Source organism: Vombatus ursinus, unplaced genomic scaffold, assembly GCF_900497805.2.
Source record: "Vombatus ursinus unplaced genomic scaffold, bare-nosed wombat genome assembly UNPS02014826.1, whole genome shotgun sequence".
In the NCBI taxonomy this organism is placed as follows: Eukaryota; Metazoa; Chordata; class Mammalia; order Diprotodontia; family Vombatidae; genus Vombatus; species Vombatus ursinus.
Window position 1 is genome coordinate 11,666,078 of NW_020954604.1, and position 22,263 is coordinate 11,688,340.

Sequence of the window (22,263 nt, forward strand, 5' to 3'; positions counted from 1 at the left end):
GGCCTAATGCCCGCATGATAATAATAGCTATTTTCTCATATTTCTTAATTATTGTTAATCATGTTATTTTCCCACTGTCATATGAGGACACAAACTATTCAGGGACGTTGAGGTATTACAGAGGTCATTGTTTTTCAATTAAAAGATACAATGGTCTGTTCAATGGCTTAACTAAGCTAGATATTTACTTGAATTAATGTGTGTGTGTGTGTGTGTGTATATACATATAGATAGATAGATAAGAAATACAAGATAATTGACAAGAAATATAAGATATATAATAAGAAATCTATGCCAGAAGAGCTCTGTAAGAAATGCCAGACCTTATTTCACACATTTTCTTAGTCAAGACTTCCTAACTATAATTATAGAATGTAACCTTTTGATATTCCCAATGACCCCATGTTGCTTTCCTGTTCCAACAGACTGTCCCTTAAGTCTTGTCTTTCAACCCCACTGAGTATACTTGATATCACCCAGCATCTGGGCCAGTGTATGGGAAGGGTCTTAGTGACTACCTAGGTTAGACTGTGCATATGTTATTTGCAAAACAAAGGGGAAGTAACAAGCCATGTCAGTTTGACCATACTCTTATGATAATTATAAATTCAGAAATTTGCATGGAAAAGGTAAGAGGAAAATGTTCCAAAGAGGAAGATACAAGAGTTTTCATTAGTTCACTCTCAAATGACACTGGACGCAATATAGCTCAAGGTACTGAGAAAAAAGATGACAAGACGTCTCGAGGCTAAAAGAAACCTCAACGTTACTGTCAATGGAACAAAATGTGGTATTTATTATTGTCTTGTTTTAGAACATATGACCACAGATTTTTTGAGGGCCAATAATATGTGCATATTTTGGTACTAAAATATAGTTGCTTAGAGGCACTGTGGTACAGGGGAAAGCAGGCTAAATCTGAGCACTGAACTCAATCAAGGGACCCGAGTTCACATCCCTTCTTGTATAAGTTTGGGCAAGTCACTTAACTTCTAGGGTCTTAGTTTTCCTATCTATAAAATGAGAAGGTTGGCCTTGATGACCTCTGAAGTTCCTTCCATTCTGTATCTATGATTCTATAAACACTTAAACTTATTGATCAGGGTTCTGCTTCTTTTGACTGGATATCAAATCCATTAATTAACAGAGTGGGTCATTTTTACTGTTCTACTCAATACAAGAAGAGTTATCTACTACTCTGGCCCAGGGAAATTCCAAAGTGTAAATCTGACTTCATCTATTATAGTTCTACTGGCAAAGTTACAAATAAGAAAGATCAAAAGGTGCTTGCTATTGTGTCTAATAAATGCTTATTAAAAGCCTGATATTTTGTAACTTTCTAATTCCTAAATTCCTAATAGTTTCTCAAGGTATCATTCTAAATGAATTGGATTCTAATGAAATGGATATTGAGTTAATTACACAGCTCCAATTCACCATGATAACACTTATCCTTGGGACTCTACTTTGTTTGTACATATGTCTTCTTTTCACTTTGTTTCAGAATATCAATCTGTTACTTACCTTAAATATTCTCACTCTATGTAACTCTCAGTCTCACTTAGAGATGCCAGTCTCTCACCACACACCTAACTTAGTATGTTCAAAATAACAAGGTAAATCCTCTAACAGTCTGGAAAAATTCATAGGATAAGGATAAGTCTCAGTGCTCACCAACTCCTTTTGAGTTGCACTATATGTGGTATAGACAGGACATACATTTGGTCAAATAAATTGGAATACAGACTAATTGTAAGATGTAATCAAATTATTTAAAAACATAATCTCTTTGGACTATCCTATTATTAACTGAGAAAAAAACTGGTTCTTAACCAACTCTCAAGAATTGCTATATATTATTTCATAGATACCAACAAACAGAGTTGGGTGTCCCCCCCCCCCCAGGATGGGATATGGTTCAGTAATATTTAATACCTTTGTCAATATCCAGAAGGAAGAAATTACGTTAATGGATATCACCAATTTGGAGAAGAGTGAAAGACTTTAGCACTTTGTAAGGTAGGGACAGAGATCAACATGAGCATCATAAATTAGAGAAGTGATCAGAAGTAACCAGGAACATACATGGAGAGAAAAAAAAAAGCAAGCAAAGAGTATTTGGGAGTAGGAGATGTTATCACAGTTAGGCTGGGCAAGAAATCAAGCCAAAACTAGTGCTGAAAGACAAGACTGGCACCCTGATAAATAAACAAATACTCAAGATGTTGATTTTTATGGAATATTTTGTCATAATCAGACTAGGGACATAAAAAAATCAGTGATACTTTGGGGAAAATTTTAAATGATTTTTAAAAGGTTGGAAAACAGGACCTTGAAGAAAGTGGGGTTTTGTTTTAATCAGGAAAATAAAAAATTAATGAATAACCTCATGTGCAGTTGTTCTCATTAAAAAAAAGGATACTACTGTCAGAAGAACATGCTGTCTCAGTAGTTTTCTCAGTCATGGGGATGTATTCTGAAATACCCATATTCTCTTAGGGATACCACGTACTGGGTAGAATGGCTGTTCGTGCTTAGGCATAATGTGACCATAGAATAATTTTAATACTGGCCTGTAAGAGGATCTGGCCTGTGTATTTAGCCTCATTAGCTTGAAACAGATAAGCTAATCAGTCTTGACAACATTTTCATCCTCATCCACATCCTTACCATTCCTCAGCAATGTAAATAATTTTACTTAATTCTGCACTTTTCGCTGTTACACTTAGAACTTAATTAACTACACTAAACGACTTCCCAAATGCCAATGGCCCAATGCCTGTAGTGTACAATAATTTACATGAGGTAAATGTCAAAGAAGGTTTTCGCCTTCTTTTATAGAGAGGGCTAGCTAGTGCTGACAACCAAACAATGTTGTGGTCTAGAAATTTTTATACAAGTCTATATTAAAAATTTTCAGCAAATAAAGTTTTAGAAGCAACTCACATCTGTACAACTAGGGAACAGTGAATTGGTAAAGTAAAAGTAGTGTTAACAATCAATCAACAAGCATTTCTACAGTGCCCACTATATACTAAGCACTGAAATACAAACACAAAAAGTGATACATATTTTTTCTCAAGGGGCTTGCACTACAAAATAAGGCTGCAATCTACCCAGTATCATTAGAAAATGGTATTCCAAATAAATTTCACTAAGTATCTGACTGTGCCTAGCATAGAGCCTTTGACAGAGATATAAAATATTTTTTTATATTTTTATATATTTTGTATTTTTATATAACTGAAGATTATTTACTGCTTCACTTTTGATGAAAATATTTTAAAGATGTATTACATAATTCTATGGCTTATTAAACAGGTTACTGAACATAATTTAATCTTATCTTGGCAACTAGGAGTCATTTTAATGAATTACTGGACTGGGAAGTAATATACCTGCTAGGGCTGATAATTTTGTTGCCTCCTCCTTCCCTTACATATCTCAACATAACAGCTTCTAGCAGCTCCCCTACTTTTGGCTGTCTGGCTACAAGAAATATAAGAACCAAAGGTTTAATTTTACATGAAACTCTAAATGGTTATAGTCTGACAATAATTCCCCCGACAAATAAAATTTACATGTTTGTGACAGCTATTTTCACTGCTAGGAAGTTTTTTCTCATGGTGCTGTGTTCCAAATGATTGAGGTTGTCCTATGTCAGGCTTTCAAAACAGGTGGAACATTATTGTATTTGGGCATATGTAAATCTCAGTAGTCTAAAAGTTCAGGCTTTAGTGCCTCTAACAGAAAATAGAAAAATTCTTCTTAGTCTTTCAGTACTTACAAGTGAAGGAACTGTGAATATCTGTACCGAGAGGTCTGCGATTGAAAACTCTCTGTCGTGGTCATCTGTCACATAATCACTCTGCAAACGCTCATAGTTCTATTAAGAAGGCAAAAAAAGGGAAGGAGTGCCAACTATCAGTTAAGAAGAAAAGGCGAGCACTACTCACCAGAGTAGGTGCAGTGAAGAACTGGACAGACAGAGCAGTCACCGACACTGCTCGCTCGTGATCATCCTCCATAAAATCTCTCTGCAACTGCTGGTAATTCTAAACAACAAGGGGGAAATTCACCTCTAATCCACACGGACCAAATTTTTAATAGTTATAATGAATAGTCTGTACTCAGGAAATTCAAAGAGATAGTACTGGTAGAAAAAGGGGTCTTGCCATCCCCTAAAATCATTTGAATAATCTCTGCGAACCAACTCTAGTTTTATGGCTGTTACTGTACTTCTGTGAGGTACACAGTAGCAACTTAGCACTGACAGGAAGATACAACTAGCTTTCAAAATATTATCATATAACAAAGGAGGTAAATATCAGCAGCGTTACAGTTCCTGATGACATTATTCCTTAGTCTGACTTCATCGTAGCTAATACCTACAGAGCAGGTAATTCAATTTCAGGCTGCCAGGAGGAGGAGAGAATCCAAATGCATATCACATAGAATTCATGACTTTTAAAGGAGATACTACATATATATTAAACTAAGACTATCTCTATATCAAAAAGTCCACAGAAGGGGCAGCACCTTAATTTCACAGTGCTGATAGCTTTCAATTCCCCATCTTCATTTTGCCATTTCAAGTCCCTTTCAGAGTTAGGTATAGGGATATACACATATTGGCATAAACAATAAGTCAAACATTACTGACCTGAGGTTAGTCCATGAACTTATTTTATTTTATTTTATGTTGGTGAGGCGATAGAGGTTAAGTGACTTGCCCAGAGTCACACAGTTAGTGAGTATTATGTGTCTGAGGCTGGATTTGAACTCAGGTCCTCCTGACTCCATGGCCGGTGCTCTATCCACTGCGCCACCTAGCTGCCCCCCTATGAACTTATTTTAAAAATATTTTGATAATCACATTTCAATAAAACTTATCTCCGTTGTAATCCTATGTATTTTATTTTATAGCATTTAAAAGTATTATTCTGAGAAAGAGCCCATAGGCTTCATCAGATTGACAAAGGGATCCATGACACAAAAAAGTTAAAAAGAGGGGATTCCTCTTTCCTGAAGACCTATTAATTTTGCAATTAACAAAAGATAAGAAATAGCTACCTTTTATTAAATTTTTCTTTTGGACCCCAATCCATTTCAACAAATTCAATTAAATACATACTAAGTAGATTTAAATGTCTGGGCCTGAAGAACTAGAAGACATGCAGAAAATTTAGGCTATTAACTATTAACTATTAACAAGGTCTAAATATAGAACAGGCTGCGTCAGGAGGTAGGAGTGGGTTACTCCTCACTGGAGGTCTTCAAGAAACAGCTGGGATGTCCACTTGTTAGGTATGTCGTAGTTAGTATGACTAGATGGCTACTGAGTCAGATGCTTTCTGGTTTTGAAATTTTGTGGTTTTGCTATCAGCTATTAAATTGCCGGTTCTATGTATTATTGGCCTGAACTAGTTCATTATTTATGCTGCTTATTTTAGTGGTTTTCAAAGTTGAAAAACTACTTACTTTTGCAAAGTGGATGGCAAATAGCTTCTTATATTTCAAATCCATAAGTAAACTGCTCATGAACAACTGATGATAGACACTCCGAGCTCCTACGAAGGAAAAGATCAGGGTATATGAGGAAAGCAAGAAAGAAAGTCACTTCCAAGGAATTTTAAAACTGTATTGTAAATCTCAGCGATTTCAGCTGTAGCTTTTCTTCAGTGACAGTACATCTGTGCTTCACTAGCAGAAACTGAAATTCGTATTTACTTTTAGAGTGATATATTAAAAATAAAGAATCTCATTGATATCGAAATTTTTGCCACAAATTCAACATTACAAAAGTGAAAATATATTTGAATTTGCACCCTAAATTTTTTGTCTAAAAATGAGACTGAATTTCTGGACTAAAAAAAAATTCTATTTGTAAAAGGACATACAGAAAATTACTAAGGTTTATCTACCTAATAGTTACTCAAAATATAAAATCATTGAACTTATCTGCTAAAATGAACTTTTCAAAAAAGAATCTTCTACTATTTTGAATATATTTCCTTTCCAACTTATAAAAAAAGTTTAAAAGATTCACCTTTCCATAATTTTGAATCACATAGCATCAATTTATCCACAAGAGAAGAGTTTTCACCATCTGGTCCTTCCTGTAAGCCAACTTGACATAATATTCGACGAAGCCCATCTTAAAAAGATACAAAGAGTGGTAAAACAACTATTGCAGACATCAAAATATTTTAAACAGATATTTTATGCAAATATCAAGTCAAATTAAGATAAATCAAGAATACATTCTATATATGCTCTTAAAACTCAGACTTATCTGTAAAAAAATGAAAAGGGTCAGCAATTTATGAATGTCTTTACAAAATGGCCAACTCACAAAGTGTTCTATAACTCTACATTAAAATTTGTACCTTTAGAAGGGAGTAAGAAAATGGAAGTAATAAGTTCTTATGCTTCAAAAAAATGTCATTAAGAAAAAAAATGAGTTGTCAATCACTAAAAGAAGCTGTGGAGTAAGGGAAAGAGCCCAAGATATGGAATAAAAAGATCTGGGGCTTCTAATCCCAACTCTGAAATTTACTACTCTCATGACCCTGAACAAAGTATTGAACCTCTTTATCAGTAAAACAGTTTAATAATAATAAGTATACTACCTAGTATAATAGGGTAGTAGTAAGGAAAATGCTTTATAAAGTACCCAGCAGTGTGTATATATAAAATACATGTGTGTATATATAATATGTATATAGGTATATGCTATTATTATAATTTTTCCTTGAGCAAATTTTATACTAACAACTAGTTTATTGCTACCAATATTTACACATAAAGCTTGAAATAATCTTAAGTGCTAGCTGAATCAGGATTAAAAATTCAGTAAATACGTAAGTAATGGATTGGGAATCAAAGGCGTTGGGTTCAAATTCTGACTACCACTTACTACCTTTGTGACCATGGGGCAAGTACCTCACCTCTCTGGGCCTCAGTTTCCTCATCTGTAAAATGGGGAGGGTGGTGGACTTAGTGACCTCTAAAGACCTTTCCACCTCTAAATCTATGATCTATAATCCTATTTTATAGCATTTATTTATAGACAATATTTGTATTTCCATATTACTTTATAATCTAACTTTAGTTCGCAAAACTAAAGGAGGCCTAGAAGTACAACAGGTATCAAAACATTTTGTCAGAACGTGAACACAAACTTTTAAAATGCAATTCATAATATAACAAATGTTAAGAAGTTTCTAATCTGTAACAAAAATTACTAAAATGTACTTTCTATTTCAAGGTGAATATAAAATAATTACTAGTACAAAAATTAACAAAGCAAACCAAGAGTTTCCAAATTATGTCCCCCCCACAAAGCAGTATTCAAATAAAGTAGCCTTCCCCTTTGCCATAATCAATATAACAGACAATCTATAATCATTGCTGTGTGTCACCTTCCAATATTAAGATTATTAAGAATACAGGTTTTTTTCTCCCGTTTAATAAAAATCCTCAAGCCATGTATGGTGGTACATACCTATAATCTATTATTGGGGAGGCTAAGGCTGGTGGACTGCATGAGCTCGGAAGTTACAAACTATAGTATGTTAAGTTGATGAGGTGTCTACACTAAGTACAGAACCAACATGGTGAACCCTAAAGAATGAGGGGCCATTAGGCTGCTTAAGAAGGGGCAAACCAGCCCAATTTGGAAATGGAGGAGGTCAAAACTCCTGTGCTAATCAACACTGCTATTAGGGGCACGAATGGCTGCTACACTTCCAGCCTGGGAAAGGCAGGGAGATCTATGCTCTTAAAAAATGGATAGCGCCATCTTGAGGAGGGAGGCAGGGAAGGAAAGGAAGAAAAATTTAAAACTCAAAAGCTTATGGAAGTGATTGTTGATAAATCAAAATAAATTAATGAAAAAATGGACAAAAATTTCCCTAAAATTTCAAGAATTCTTATGAGAAATTTTTCTTTTGAGAGAACATGGAATGAACAGAAATGAAAATATCAATATTCTTGTTTATCACCAAAGAAAAAAACTTTAATGAGGTCATAAAAACATCTGAAATTCCCTGGCAATTTAATAGGCCAATAAACAAGTTCCCCTAAATTTCCAGAATCTCACATTTCCATAAGGCATGAAATAATGTGAAAATGTACTGAAAACTCAACAGCAAAAACATTCCAGGTATTTGACAAAAACACTTGGAAGTTATCAAAGTTATTCCTCTGTTTCAGTACTTTATTTTTTTTTGGTTGGGCAATGGGGGTTAAGTGACTTGCCCAGGGTCACACAGCTAGTAATTGTTACATGTCTGAGGCCAAATTTGAACTCAGGTCTTCCTGAATCCAGGGCCGGTGCTCTATCCACTGCATCACCTAGCTGTGCCTCAGCACTTCTCTTGAATAAAGTATGTGGGATACCTCAGACACATCCTTGCTCTTCCCTTCCCTGCCAGGAATAATGCTTGCTTTTTGGGCTTTGGTAGACACATGAGAAATAGAGAACTACGAAGGCTCTGAATTCTCTAATGACGACTACATATACAAAATGCCCCATAGGCAAATTCTCAAACTATATGGAAGAAAGCAAAGCAAGATGTTCTATTTTAACTATATCACTCAAATACAAATTAGTCAGGATTTTGATGACAAAAAATATAAAGGAAAACATTCTGGTAGCAAAACAACAAATCTCCAAGTCTAAACATGACTAACATCAATAAAGAGTCAAACTATATTTTAAATTTTTCTCCCCCTCCCTCTTCACCTCCCCCCATGATGGGCGCACAATCTGATATAGGCTATACATATACATTCCTATTAAACATATTTTCACATTAGTGAAAGAGTCAAACTATGAACTAACATAAATTACCCATAAGTGTATCTACACATGCAAATCAATGAGATGGTGGTGGGGAGCTTGTCAAGGGCATCAAATTCAATTTTTTAAAAATCTCTTCACTTGCTGATTTTTCAAATGGTTTAGATATGATGCTACAACATTCCTTAATAATATTTAGCCCATTATTAAGAGAGTGGATAACATACCTGAGTATCCAATAATACTGCCAAGCCAAGTCAAAAGCTTCAAACCAAAACTCTGATGTGCAACAATAGATGAATGCATAACTTGCACTTTCAATGGTTTAGTCTGTCGACTCGTATTTCTCTTAAAAAGAAAAAGCAGAATGAATAACAGAACTTAAAGAGAGATTTGAGTAACTGCTCTATTTAACACAGCAATGATTGTTAACTGCTCGTCTGCAAAAGTCCCATTCTTTTTTTTTTTTTTTTTTTTTGGCGAGGCAATTGGGGTTAAGTGACGTGGTCAGGGTCACACAGGTAGTTAGTGTCTGAGGCTGGATTTGAACTCAGGTCCTCCAGACTCCAAGGCCAGTGCTCTATCCACTGTGCCACCTAGCTTCCCCAGAAGCCTCATTCTTAAAGGCCAACATTATTTCAGCGATGTTACTTAGATGGAAAACCCCTGTTTCAGGAAAATCAAAATTGCAAATAACCCAAAATGTTCTTGATTCTGAATGCTATAGCATTATATCTAAACTATTTGAAAAAATAGTAAGTGAAAAGGGGTTTTTTTGCATTGAATTTGATGCCCAAAAGGAAAAAAAAAAGATATAATGTGCATAAGCAAGGTTGCAACACATTATTAAGGATGATATAAATGTAAGAACTGGTGCAAAAGACTTAATTGAGGTTATTTGTGAATGGAAAAAGAGATGATCCATTTATACATACTACACATAATAAGAATAAAAGATGACAGAGAGGCAGCTTAATTGGTACATTATTAACACTAATAGAACAATATTAACGTTAAAAGAGTAAGAGGCCTTTCCTGTGTTAGGTAGGTCTATGGAGGATGTACAGGAAAACATGGAAAAGAACCATAGATGAGAAACTATGAAGGCCCTGGGATCTTCATTGACAGAAAAAGTTATCACATTGATAAAATCATGGATTCAAAGTTTCACAGTGCAAGATTGCATATGGACACAAGATAGACCATTACATTTGGCTTGTCTTAAGTATTTTAGATTATTTGTCATTAAGGACAAATGCCTACTCAACTGAAACGTGGTGACTTATTTTTTACAAATTATATGAGAAAAATTATTGAGCCACACTTTATATGAAACTTAAACATCTAATAACCATCACAAGAAATTCTACCATAGAAAGTTGGGCTAAAAATCTAAACAATTTAAAAAAAAATCTTTAGTACTTCTATAACTTTTCCTTATATATTGACCAAGGTGCCTTTTAAAAATTCTTTACCAATTACTTCAATGTGTTTATGCAGTCAATCTGTCAACATATAATAAAAAGGTGTTATTTTCATGGGAAACTTTAAAAGTGACCAAACTAAAACAGGTTAAGGTTTCAAATGGTCATCTAAACAATTCACACAAATCTTGATAATGTCAACTTTTCTATTTACATTCTAGGCAAGGTACTCACAGGCCATTTGAGTCTTTTTTTATTATATAGTCAATAAAAAAATTATACCCCCACCCACTTCTTTTAAATATTCTAATGCCTGATTTTTCCTTAAACTTTATTAAAAGAAAATAACAATTAAACTAGAAGTTCAAAAATACGTGATCTACTCAATGGATTTTGAAGTCAATCTTGTTTTTTTTTTAGTACCTATGTATCTGTTCATCATATTATTTTCTGATCACCATCAAAGCCGCTTTTTGCTCAGTTAAGTACATACATTTAGTTCATTTTAAAATTATTTTATGCTTTACCATTTTTTTCAATTACATGTAAAGATAATTTTTTTACAATTGTTTTCTCAAAATTTGAGTTAAAAATTATTTCTCTCTCTCTCCCTCCCGTTCCCCCTTCATTGGTAAGGTAATCAATTTTATATAGGTTATACATGTGCAATCATGCAAAACATTTCCATGTTAGTCATGTAAAAGAGAACATAGACGAAAAAAAATCAAGAAAAAAAAAGAAAGTTGAAAAAAGTATGCTCAATCTGCATTCAGATTCCATCAGTTCTCTGGAGGTTGATAACATTTTTCACCTAAGTCCTTCAGAATTGTCTTAGATCATGCTATTGCTAAGAATAGCTAAGTCATTCACAGTTGATCAGTGTACAACATTGCTGTTATTCTAAACAATGTTCTCCTGATTCCGTTCACTTCACTTTGCATCAGTTCATATAAGTTTTTCCAGGCTTTTCTGAAAGCATCCTGCTAATAATTTCTTGTAACACAGGAGTATTCCAACACAATCATAAACCACAAATTGTTCAACCATTTCCCAACTGATGGCCATCTCAATTTTCAATTCTCTGCCATTACAAAGACGGCTGCTATAAATAATTTTGTACATATATGTCCTTTTCCTTTTTTTTTAAATTTTTAATCCCTTTAGGATACAGACCTAGTAGCAGTATTGTTGGCTCAAAGAGTATACAGAGTTTTATAGCCCTTTGGGCATAGTTCCAAATTGCTGTCCAGAATAATTGGATCAGTTCACAACTCCAATAGTACATTAGTGTCCCAATTTTCCCATACCCCCTCCAACATTTGTCATTTTCTTTTTCTATCATATTAGCCAATCTGATAGGTGTGAGATGGTACCTCAGAGTTGTTTTAATTCCTATTTTTCTAATCAATGGTTTAGAGCATTTTTTCACATTACAGATAATTTTGATTTCTTCTTCTAAAAACTGCTTGTTAATATCTTTTTACAATTTATCAATAGTGGAATGATTTGTATCCTTATAAATTTGACTCAGTTCTCTATATATTTGAGAAATTAGTCTTTTATCAAAGAAATTTGCTATAAATTTTTTTCTCAGTTTTCTGCTTTCCTTCTAATCATGGCTGCATTGGTTTTGTTTGTGCAAAAACTTTGTAACTTAATGTAATCAAAACTATCCATTTTATGTCCTATAATGCTCTCTATCTCTTGTTATGATCTTTCCTATTTGTAACTTTGCTTCACTTTCACCCTAGTGAAACAGACCTTTCTTACCTATCTTCTAAGTTGTCTTGGTATGGAAAATCGTTTCACCTAGTCCTTTTGTTGGGTCTGCAGCTTCTGATTTTGTTTTGGGGCATTATTTTAACATTATTTGAAAGGGAATTTGGGAAAGCTCAAGTGAGTCCCTGCCTTTACTCCACTATTTTTAGTTTTTTTTAAAAGGTAATTATTCTCAAGTTAAAATGTTTCTTTTTTTAAAAAATTCATCTTATTTTTTTTTGTTACATTTTGAGTTCCCAGCTGTCCCCCTCCCAACTTTGTACTAGAGAAGGCCAACATTTGACAAAAATGTATATGTGAAATTATACAATGCATACTTCCATACACCAGTTCTTTCTCTGGAGGTGAACAGCGTCTTCCTTCATAAGTCCTTTGTAGCTGATTTGAATATTCATATTAATCAGATAGTTTAGTCATTCACAGTTACTCTTCGAATGCAACTAGTATATACAATGTTCTCTTGGTTCTGCTCATTTCTGTCTTCAGTATTTCATGCAAGTCGTTCCATGTTTTTCTAAAATCAACCAGCTCATCATTTCTTACAGCACAGTAGTATTCCATCACAATCACATACTACAACTTATTCAGCCATTCCCCAATTGATGGGTATCCTCTTAATTTTCAGTTCTTTGCCACCACAAAGAGAGCTGCTACAAATATTTTAGAACATATAGGTTCTTTTCCTTCTTCCTTGATCACCTTGAGAAACAGACCCAATAGTGGTATTGCTGGGTCAAAGGGCATACAGAGTTTCATAACTCTTTAAGCATAATTTCAGATTGCTCTCCAAAATGGTTGGAGTAGTTCATAACTCTACCAACAGTGAATTAGTGTCCCAATTTTTCCACAACCCCTCCAGCACTTGTCATTTCCCCCTTTTATCATTTTAGCCAGTCTTATAGGTATGAGATGATAGCTCAGACTTGTTTTAATTTGTATTTCTCTAATCCATAATGATTTAGAGCATTTTTTCATGTGATCATAGATAGCTTTAATTTCTTCTTTCAAAAACTGCCTGTTCTAATCCTTTTGCCATTTATCAGTTGGGGAATGACTCATATTCTTATAAATTTGACTCAGTTCTCTGTATAATTGAAATGAGGCCTTTACCTGAGAAAATATCTATAAAAATTCCATCCCCCCCTTCATTTTCTGCTTTCCATTTAATCTTGACTACATTGGTTTTATTTGTACAAAAGCTTTTTAATTTAATATAATCCACAGCTGGGTATAGAAATTTGAAGGGGAAAATAGAAGGGAGGGCAGATTGGGGGAGGTAAAAGTCAGAAGCAAAACACTTTTGAGAATGGACAGGGTGAAAGAAGAGAAAGAGTATGATAAACAGGGGGAAATTAGGATGGAGGAAAAATACATAGTAATTCTTATAGCAAGTTTTTCTGATAAAGACCTCATCTCTCAAATATAGAAAATGCAGTCAAATTTATAGAAATAGGAATCATTCCTCGATTGATAATTGATCAAAGGATACAAACAGGTACTTTTCAGATGAAATAATCAAAGCTATCAATAGTCATATGAAAAAATGCTCTAAAGCATTATTGATTAGAGAAATGCAAATTAAAATAACTCTGAACTATACCCCACACCTATTAGATTGGCTAATACAACAGAAAAGGAAAATGACAATGTTGGAGGGGATGTGGGAAAATTAAGATAGTAATGTACTGTTGGTGAACTTGTATACTTATTCAACCATTCTGGTGAGCAATTTGGAACTATGCCCAGAAGGCTATAAAACCATGCACACCCTTTGACCAAGCAATACTACTACTAGGTCTGTGTCCCAGAGAGATAAAAAACAAAAAGGAAAAGGACCTGTGTGTACAAAAATATTTATAGCAGCTCTTTTAGCGGTGGCAAAGAATTGGAAATTGAGGGGATATCCATCAACTGGGGAATGGCTGAAAAAGTTGTTGTATATTATTGTGATGGAATACTATTGTGCTATAAGAAATGATGAGAAGGATGCTCTCAGAAAAATCTTGAAAGACATACATGAACTGATGCAAAGTGATATGAGCAGAACCAGGAGAACACTGTACACAATAACAGCAATGTTGTATGACGATCAACTGTGAATATCTTATTAACTATTCCCAGCAATACAATGAACTAAGACAATTCTGAAGGGCTTATGATGAAAGGCGCCATTCATTTCCAGAGAAAGAACTGGTGGAATCTGACCAAATGCAGATTGAAGCATACTTTTTCTTTATGTTATTTTTTCCGTTTTGTTTTTTTATCTGTGTTTTCTTTCACATTGCCACTTACACAGAAATGTGTTTGCATGTATAACCTATGTCAAATTGCTTGCCTTCTCAATGGGGGGAGGGGCAGAGAAGGGAAGGAGAGAATTTGGAACTCAAATTTTGAAAAAAAAAAGAATGTTAAAATTGTTTTGACATGTAATTAGGGGAAATATTAAATTATTAATTTAATGTAATCAAAATTATCTATTTTATATTCCATGATGCTCTCTATCTCTTGTTTATTCATAAATTCTTCTCCTACTCTTAAATTTGATGGGTAATATGTTCCATGTTCTTCTAATTTACTTATGATAGCTCCCTTTAATGTATCCATTTTGACTTTATCTTGGTAAATGGTATAAGATACTGGTCTATACCTAGTTTTTGCCAGACTGCTTTCTAGTTTTTCCAAATATTTTTTTTTTACTAACTTGTGAGTTCTTATCCCAAAAGCTTAACATTTGCCAAACACAAGGTTACTATAATCATTTACTACTGTGTATGTCTACTCTGTTACTGTGATCCATCATTCCTTTCTTAGCCAGTACCAGATAGTTTTGATAATTACCACCTTATAATACAGTTTAAGACCTGGTACTGCCAGTCCTCCTTCCTTTAATTTTTTTTCATTAACTCCTTTGATATTCTTGATCTTTCGTTCTTCCAAATGAATTTTGTTATTATTTTTTTCTAGCCCAATAAAAGAATTTTTTGGTAGTTTAAATAGGATGGCACTAAATAAGTAGATTAGTTTAGGCAGAATTGTCATTTTTATTATATTGGCTCAGCCCACCAATGAACAATTATTATTTCTTCAATTATTTAAATCTGACTTTATTCATATAAAAATGTTTTACAATTATGTTCATATAGTTCCTGGGTTTGTCTTGGCAAGTATACTCCCAAGTACTTTATATTGTCTATGGTTATTTTAAATGAAATATCTCTTACCATATCTTCCTTCAGGGCTTCATTGGTGATATATAGAAATGCTGATGATTTATTTCTTTTACATCCTGCCACTTTGCTAAAATTACTTATTGTTTCAACCAATTTTTTAGTTGAATATATAGGATTTTTCAAGTATACCATTATATCATCTGCAAAAAGACAGTTTTATTTCCGCATTGCCCATTCTGATTCCTTCAATTTCTTTTTCTTCTCTTATTGCTATTGCTAGCATTTCTAATACAATACTGAATAATATTGCTGATAATGGGCATCCTTGTTTTACTCTTGATCTTACTGGAAGGCTTTTCTACCTTATCTCCATTACAGATGCTTGTTAATGATTTTAGCTAGATGTTTCTTATCATTTTAAGAAAAAATCCATTTATACCTATGCTTTCATGTTTTTAATAGGAATGAGTGTTGTATTTTGATAAAAACTTTTTCTGCATCTCTTACGTTAATAGTTGTCCTTGTATTGAACCAGCACTGCATTTATGATATAAATCTCACTTGGTCACAGTGTATAATTTTTGTAATATATTGTTATAGTCTCCTAGCTAGTATTTTAGTTAGAATTTTTGCATAAATATTCATTTATGTAATTTTCTTTCTCTGTTTTTGCTCTTCCTGGTTTACATATCAGCACCATATTTGTTTCATATCACAAAAAGAGTTTGGGAGGACTCCTTCATTGCCTATTATTCAAATAATTTATTCAATATTGGAATTAGTTCATCTTTAACTGTTTGGTAAAATTCACCTATAAATCCACCTGATCCTGATGTTTTTTCTATAGGAAGGTCATTTTGGCCTGCTCAATTTCTTTTTCTAAAACAGGTTTATTTAAATATTCTATTTCCTCTTCTGTTTATCTGTGCAATTTATATTTTTGCAATTATTCTTCCATTTCACTTACATTGTTAAATCTATTTTAATATAATTGGGCAAAATAACACTTAAGAATTGCTTTAATTTCATCTTCATTAATAGTGTATTCACCCTTTTATTTTTTGATACTAGTGATCTGGTTTTCTCTTTTTAAAAATCATATTAACCAATGGTTTATCTAGCTTACTGTTTTTCATAAAACCAACTCCTAATTTTACTATTAATTCAATAGTTTTATTACATTCAGCTTTATTAATCTCACCTTTAATCTTTAGGATTTCCAATTTGGCATTTAATTGGAGATTTTTAATTTGTTCTTTTTCCAGTTTTTTTAAAATTGCATACTCAATTCATTTATCTGCTCTTTCTCTATTTTATTGATTTAAACAGTTAGATATAAAATTTCCTCTGATTACTGCTTTTGCTGTATCTTATAAATTTTGGTATATTGTCTTATTCTCTTTAATAAAATTATTTATTGTTTCTATGACTTGTTCTTTGACCCACTGATTCTTTAAGATTAGGTTATTTAGTCTCCAATTAATTTCTAATCTGTGCTTCCATGGTGCTTTAGTAAATATAATTTGTATTGCATTATGATGTGAAAAAGATGCATTTAATATTTCTGCTTTTCTGCATTTGACCTTAAAGTTTTTATGCCCTAATATGTGGACAATTTTTATAAAGATGCCATGTACCACTGAGAAAAAAGGTATATTCCTTTCTATTCCCATTCAGTTCTCTCTCAATGTCATCATATCTAGCTTATCTTGGTTAGATTTATCTAGTTCTTAGAGTGGAAAGTTGAAGTTCTCCACTAGTACAGTTTTGTAATTTATTTCCATCTGTAATTTATTTACCTTTTCCTTTATAAATCTGGATGCTATAGCATTTGGTGTATATATGATTAGTATTGATTTAGTATTCATTATCTACCTTCACTTTACAGTGAAACTGAGCCCCAGAGTGGTCCAATGACTTGTCTAAGATCCCACAGTTTATAAATGGAAGAGCTGACATTTCAACCCAGGCACTCTGATTCCAAATCCAGTGCCTACTACTGCTATACTAAGTTGCCTTTCTGACAACACATTACTAAAAGGGCAAGAAACAAGCCCCAAAAATTAAATTAAGAGGATAGCACTATTTATAAATCCATGTTACATTTCTAGAGAACAGCAGTTTTTTATACTCCTTACTACTACATCCTTAAATATTTAAGTATTTGATCATCAGAACGGTGCCTCTTACTTCACTATTTCAGATGGGGGAGCAATATTAAACTTAGATTATATTTACATAAAATATAACAAGAAGATTTTTATGATAGTTAAAACAATGAACAGAGAACTTTTTTTTTTCTTTAGGCAACTGGGGTTAAGTGACTTGCCCAGGGTCACACAGCTAGTAAGTGACAAGTATTTGGTCTGAGGCCAGATTTGAACTCAGGTCCTCCTGACTTCAGGGCCGGTGCTCCATCCACTGCGCCACCTAGCTGCCCCACAACAGAGAACTTCTAAGAGAATTATAGCATCACATAGAGTTGGAAAAGACCGCAGATGTCAGGTAGTCCAACTTCATTGAATTCTACAATGAGGAAACTGAGTCACTAATTGTAAGGAATATTCTGTCTATTTGAATAACAATGTTGTTATTCTAGTAACAGGTGCATTATCAGAATAAATAGCAAATGTCCTTTCCCTGTACAGAAGATTTAAGAAGCAAGAAAGGCAAAGTCCCCTTGAATTGAAAAGTTTGGCTACTAATATATCAATTTCATTCCAATGAAATGGCCAGAAGTCCCTACTCATAGATGCTCTAGAAACTTTTCTGGAGGAAAAGTGGCTATTCTGATAGAGGATCATTATTCTGACATAGGGGTACCAGAGAAGAGAAGGTAGAAAAAAAATAAGCCTTATCCAAAATCTATAGAGGCTCTAAATCTCAATTACCACTTTTAAATAACTGGGCGGGGGGCAGGAAGGAGAGATATCTGTAACAGACACATGCAATAATTAGAAATACTTAAAATTTTTTGGTACAGTAAACCTTAAAATGAGAAGAGAAATTAACTCTATAAAAAAAAAACTTCAATAGATTCTGGAATTGCTATCTGCTATTAACACAGAATAGAATGGTTCTAATATTACTTACCACAATCACTGATTTTGCTTGTTCACAGTACTGGAAATCTCCATATCGAACTGACCTACGTCCCTTAAGATAAAAAATTTTTTGAATTACAATCAGCATAAATAAGTTCAAACAAAGAAAAAAATTGTGAACTCTTTTTAAAAAATAATTATACTATTTCATATAAATAGTGACTCTGACCCTATTATTGGATAGAAAACAAATTCAAAGATGTGCGTGTCAAATTTTTTAAACTTTTTTTTAACCATCATTCAATAAATTACTTCTTGAAGTACAATAAGGATTAATTCTTTCTGACTCAACAATTGAGCACTTTTACTCCTTGGTGGGATAATAGCAATCTGATATCTTCTAATAATTTTAGTTATCAGGGAGTATTTTGAAATTACTTAATAATATGCATAGAATTACATTTAGAAAAAAGAAAACTAGCTCAGGTGCACTTTAATTATCTCTGAGAAAAGTTATTATAGAAAATTAAATGTTAGAATTCTCTTTAGAAAATCCTCTCTTTGAGCAGGATGATAGAGGGGAGGGGGTAATCAGAAGCAAACACTTCTGAAGAGAGACAGGGTCAAAAGAGAGAATAGAATAAATGGGGGGCGGGATAGGATGAAGGGAAATATCCTGAGTTTTTCACAACATGACTACTATGGAAGTGTTTTACATGACTACACATGTATAACCTCTATCGACTTGCTTGCCTTTTCAATGAAGGTGGGTGGGGAGAGAGGAAGGGAGAAAATTTGGAACCCAAAGTTTTAAAAACACATGTTAAAAAATTGTTTTCACATGCAACTGGGGAAATAAGAAATACAGGAAATCTATCCTGCCCTACAGGAAAATAAAAGAGGAAAGGGATAAGAGAAGGGGGGGAGAGATAGAAGGGAGGGCAGATTAGGGGAAGGGGTATCCAGAATGCATGCCATCTTGGGTGGGGGGAGGGATGAGATGGGGAGAAAATTTGGAACTCAAAATCTTGTGGAAGTGAATGCTGAAAACTAAAAATAAATAAATTAAAAAAAAAAAGAAAATCAGCAAACACACACAAAAAAAGAAAGAAAATCCTCTCTTTTACATCATTAATAAAATGATATTACTTACATCTCGATCTACTGTGGTTGCAAAGCCAATAGCTTCTTTCTGAGTGCAGTTAACAGCTTTCTGAAGGGTATAAATTACTTGTTCATATGTATGAACCTCATCATTAAACAGCATGCAGTAGTAAGTGTCGCTCTTCCCTCTGTGGGATTAAGAAATCATGTAGTTACTGGTTTCTCAAATCTAAAAAAATTTATTTTGGTTACAGCACTAAGAGGAATCATTAAGTCTAGGTTTTGCCTAGTTCCCTGACTACAGTCAAGGTTAAGCTATATGATAGTTTAGTTTTTCTATCTAGCCAGTCATAATAAAAATGTAGTAAGCTCAGAATTTATTGCTTATATTGCTCATTGAAAAATCCATTCTAGTTGTCTGCATTTTACACTTTTCCGTTGCTGAAAAAGCTAACTAAGGCTGAAGCCATTATTTCTTCTCTATCATGTGAGCACCTGATTCTTTGAGATGTAAGTTCATGGTTTAGATTCAATTACTAACTGACAATGCAAATAGTTCAGATCTTCTAAAACTTCACTTTAAGGCCTGTAAAAAAAAAAAAACCAAAGACTAATAGTTTTATCCAGCTGTCACCAAAATGCTGTATTTCACAAGACAAAAACTAAAAGGAACTCAAAATGGGTTGAACTTTTTTAATCATTCCTGGTTTCCCTTAAAATACAAATTGGAAAATTCAACATTATGAGCTAATTTAACTCAACGTAATTTGATTCAATAACAAACTGGTGGTTAGCCTCCATTTTATTTTCATTACCTCCTGGGCCCAGGAAGGGCTTCTATGACAAATCCCTAGGTATTCAAAGTCCACTAACGATTTTTATAGAAATGATGCATTAAGGGCCCCACAAACACAGAAACACAAAGGATAAACAAGTCAGGTACTTACACTGTCTCTAAATCTGGTGGTAGTTCATTTTCTTTCTCCCAGGTTAATATATCTACTGCATAGCGAAACATGATTGTAAAAATGTTGTAGGTTCTTGCGATCATATCTTCTGTTAAATGTATGAGAGGATCCTGAAAGGGATGTCACAGTGATTGGAACTATATATCCCATTCTTTAGATTCTCACAGTTACCAACCTATTCAGGCTCTTATCTTCTCATATGACTACTATAGCCTAATTGGTCACTTTGCCACCAATCTTATTCCAGATACACACACACACACACACACACACACACACATTTCCAGTTAATCATCCTATACCATCATTTTAGGACAATATTACTATAACAGCAACCATCAAAACTTCTTGATAACAGTTAAAATATGGAAAAGTAGATTAGTAGGAGAGATTACATAAGCAAGAACCAGGAGCAGTTGGAAGAGATCGAGAGCAGGTATCTACCACAGGAAAGGATAGGAGGAGAATTCTTCACCAGACAAGGGATAGAAGAACTCACAAAAGATAAAAAAACATAAATACAATTTTCAAAAAGTATGGCTCAACTATAACAAAGGCCAAAGTATGAAAAATGATGCAGATGGAAAAATAAATTACAGAAGGTATTAACCCCTGAGACATCTATAAGTGAATAATTGACACATTTAAAGAATTCAAGGAAAAATAAGCACTGGAAACAAAATCAGGATAGAAAATAAATAAGTGTAGTTGAAAAGAATGAGACAAAAAAAATTAGTGTAGTTGAAAAGAATCACAGAATGAGCTAGAGCTGAATAATACCAAAAGAAGATAAGAAAATGGGGAAAATATGACCAATATGAATAAAAGAAAATCTAACCATATCAAAATAAAGAATCAAGAGCAGAATCATCTTTATATTTAAAGATAAAATCAAAGACAACAAAATGGAAGTAGAAAGACAAGCTCATAAAATAGCTGAAATGGGGGGCAGCTAGGTGGTGCAGTGGATAGAGAATCAGCCCTGGAGGCAGGAGGACCTGAGTTCAAATCCAGCCTCAGATACATGACACTCACTAGCTGTGTGACTCTGGGCAAGTTACTTAACCCCGATTGCCTCACCCTTCCCCACAAAAAGAAAAAAAGCTGAAATGGAAAGAGATTCTGAGTAGCTTCACAAAACAAGTGAAGTCTCGAGAAGCTAGATCAAATTACAAGTTTGGGATCACTCATCTTCCTCAATTCAAATCTGGCCTCAGAAACTTACTAGCTGTGTGACCTTGGGCAAGTCACTTAACCGTTTGCCTCAGTTCCTCATCTGTAAAATGAGTGGGAGAAGGAAATGGCAAACCACTCCAGTATCTCTGCCAAGAAAACCCCAAATGGGGTCACAAAGAGTCAGACATGACTAAAAAATGACTGAACAACATTTATGAAAACTTCACACAGATATTTAAGAAATAAAAACTTAATATTTTAAAATTTACCAAGTCCATAGAACCCTGACAAGATGTTCCTAATTCAACTCTCACAGATATGCTACATGTTACTATATAACTTCAAAAGTACAACAAGGAAAAAATCCTCACTGAAAAAATCCTGAAGTTGCCAGAAGAAAAAAAGCCACAACAAAGAACATTAATCAAGAATATAGCAGATTTTTTTTCCTCAGAAGGCCAGGAACAACAAAGGAAATTGGGATGTGACATATATAAAATTTAAAAGTATGGGCTATCCATTGACTGAAGAATGGCTAAACAAATTGTGGCACATGAATGTAATGGAAAATTACCATGCTATGAGAAACAATAGGAAGAATTGAAAGCATGGGAAAGCTTACACGAACTGAGGCAGAGTAAAGCCTGCAGAAACAGGAAAACAATATATACAATGACAACAATAATGGAAAGAACAAGAAACAAAACTGAATATTATAAAAAACAAAGACTAAATATTACAAAATTGTAATGAATGACTAGCTTGTACTTAAAGAAAAGATATCGTCATTGG

General features: G+C 33.6%; 1 protein-coding gene across 2 annotated transcripts in view; it reads right to left on the bottom strand.

Annotated features, from left to right (window-relative positions):
* The window catches only part of UBR2 (ubiquitin protein ligase E3 component n-recognin 2), a 149,365-nt gene that overhangs the window by 73,486 nt on the left and 53,616 nt on the right, over positions 1 to 22,263 (bottom strand). The window contains exons 5-11 of one of the 2 annotated variants that reach the window (XM_027838320.1): positions 20,275 to 20,405; positions 19,377 to 19,515; positions 18,273 to 18,335; positions 9,034 to 9,154; positions 6,050 to 6,157; positions 5,482 to 5,570; positions 3,957 to 4,055 (exon numbers count right to left, since the gene is read on the bottom strand). In XM_027838320.1, coding sequence (XP_027694121.1) covers positions 3,957 to 4,055; positions 5,482 to 5,570; positions 6,050 to 6,157; positions 9,034 to 9,154; positions 18,273 to 18,335; positions 19,377 to 19,515; positions 20,275 to 20,405 — 750 coding nt within the window. Of the gene's footprint in view, positions 1 to 3,787; positions 3,887 to 3,956; positions 4,056 to 5,481; positions 5,571 to 6,049; positions 6,158 to 9,033; positions 9,155 to 18,272; positions 18,336 to 19,376; positions 19,516 to 20,274; positions 20,406 to 22,263 lie in introns of both variants that reach the window. The other variant, XM_027838319.1, reaches the window with a different exon arrangement.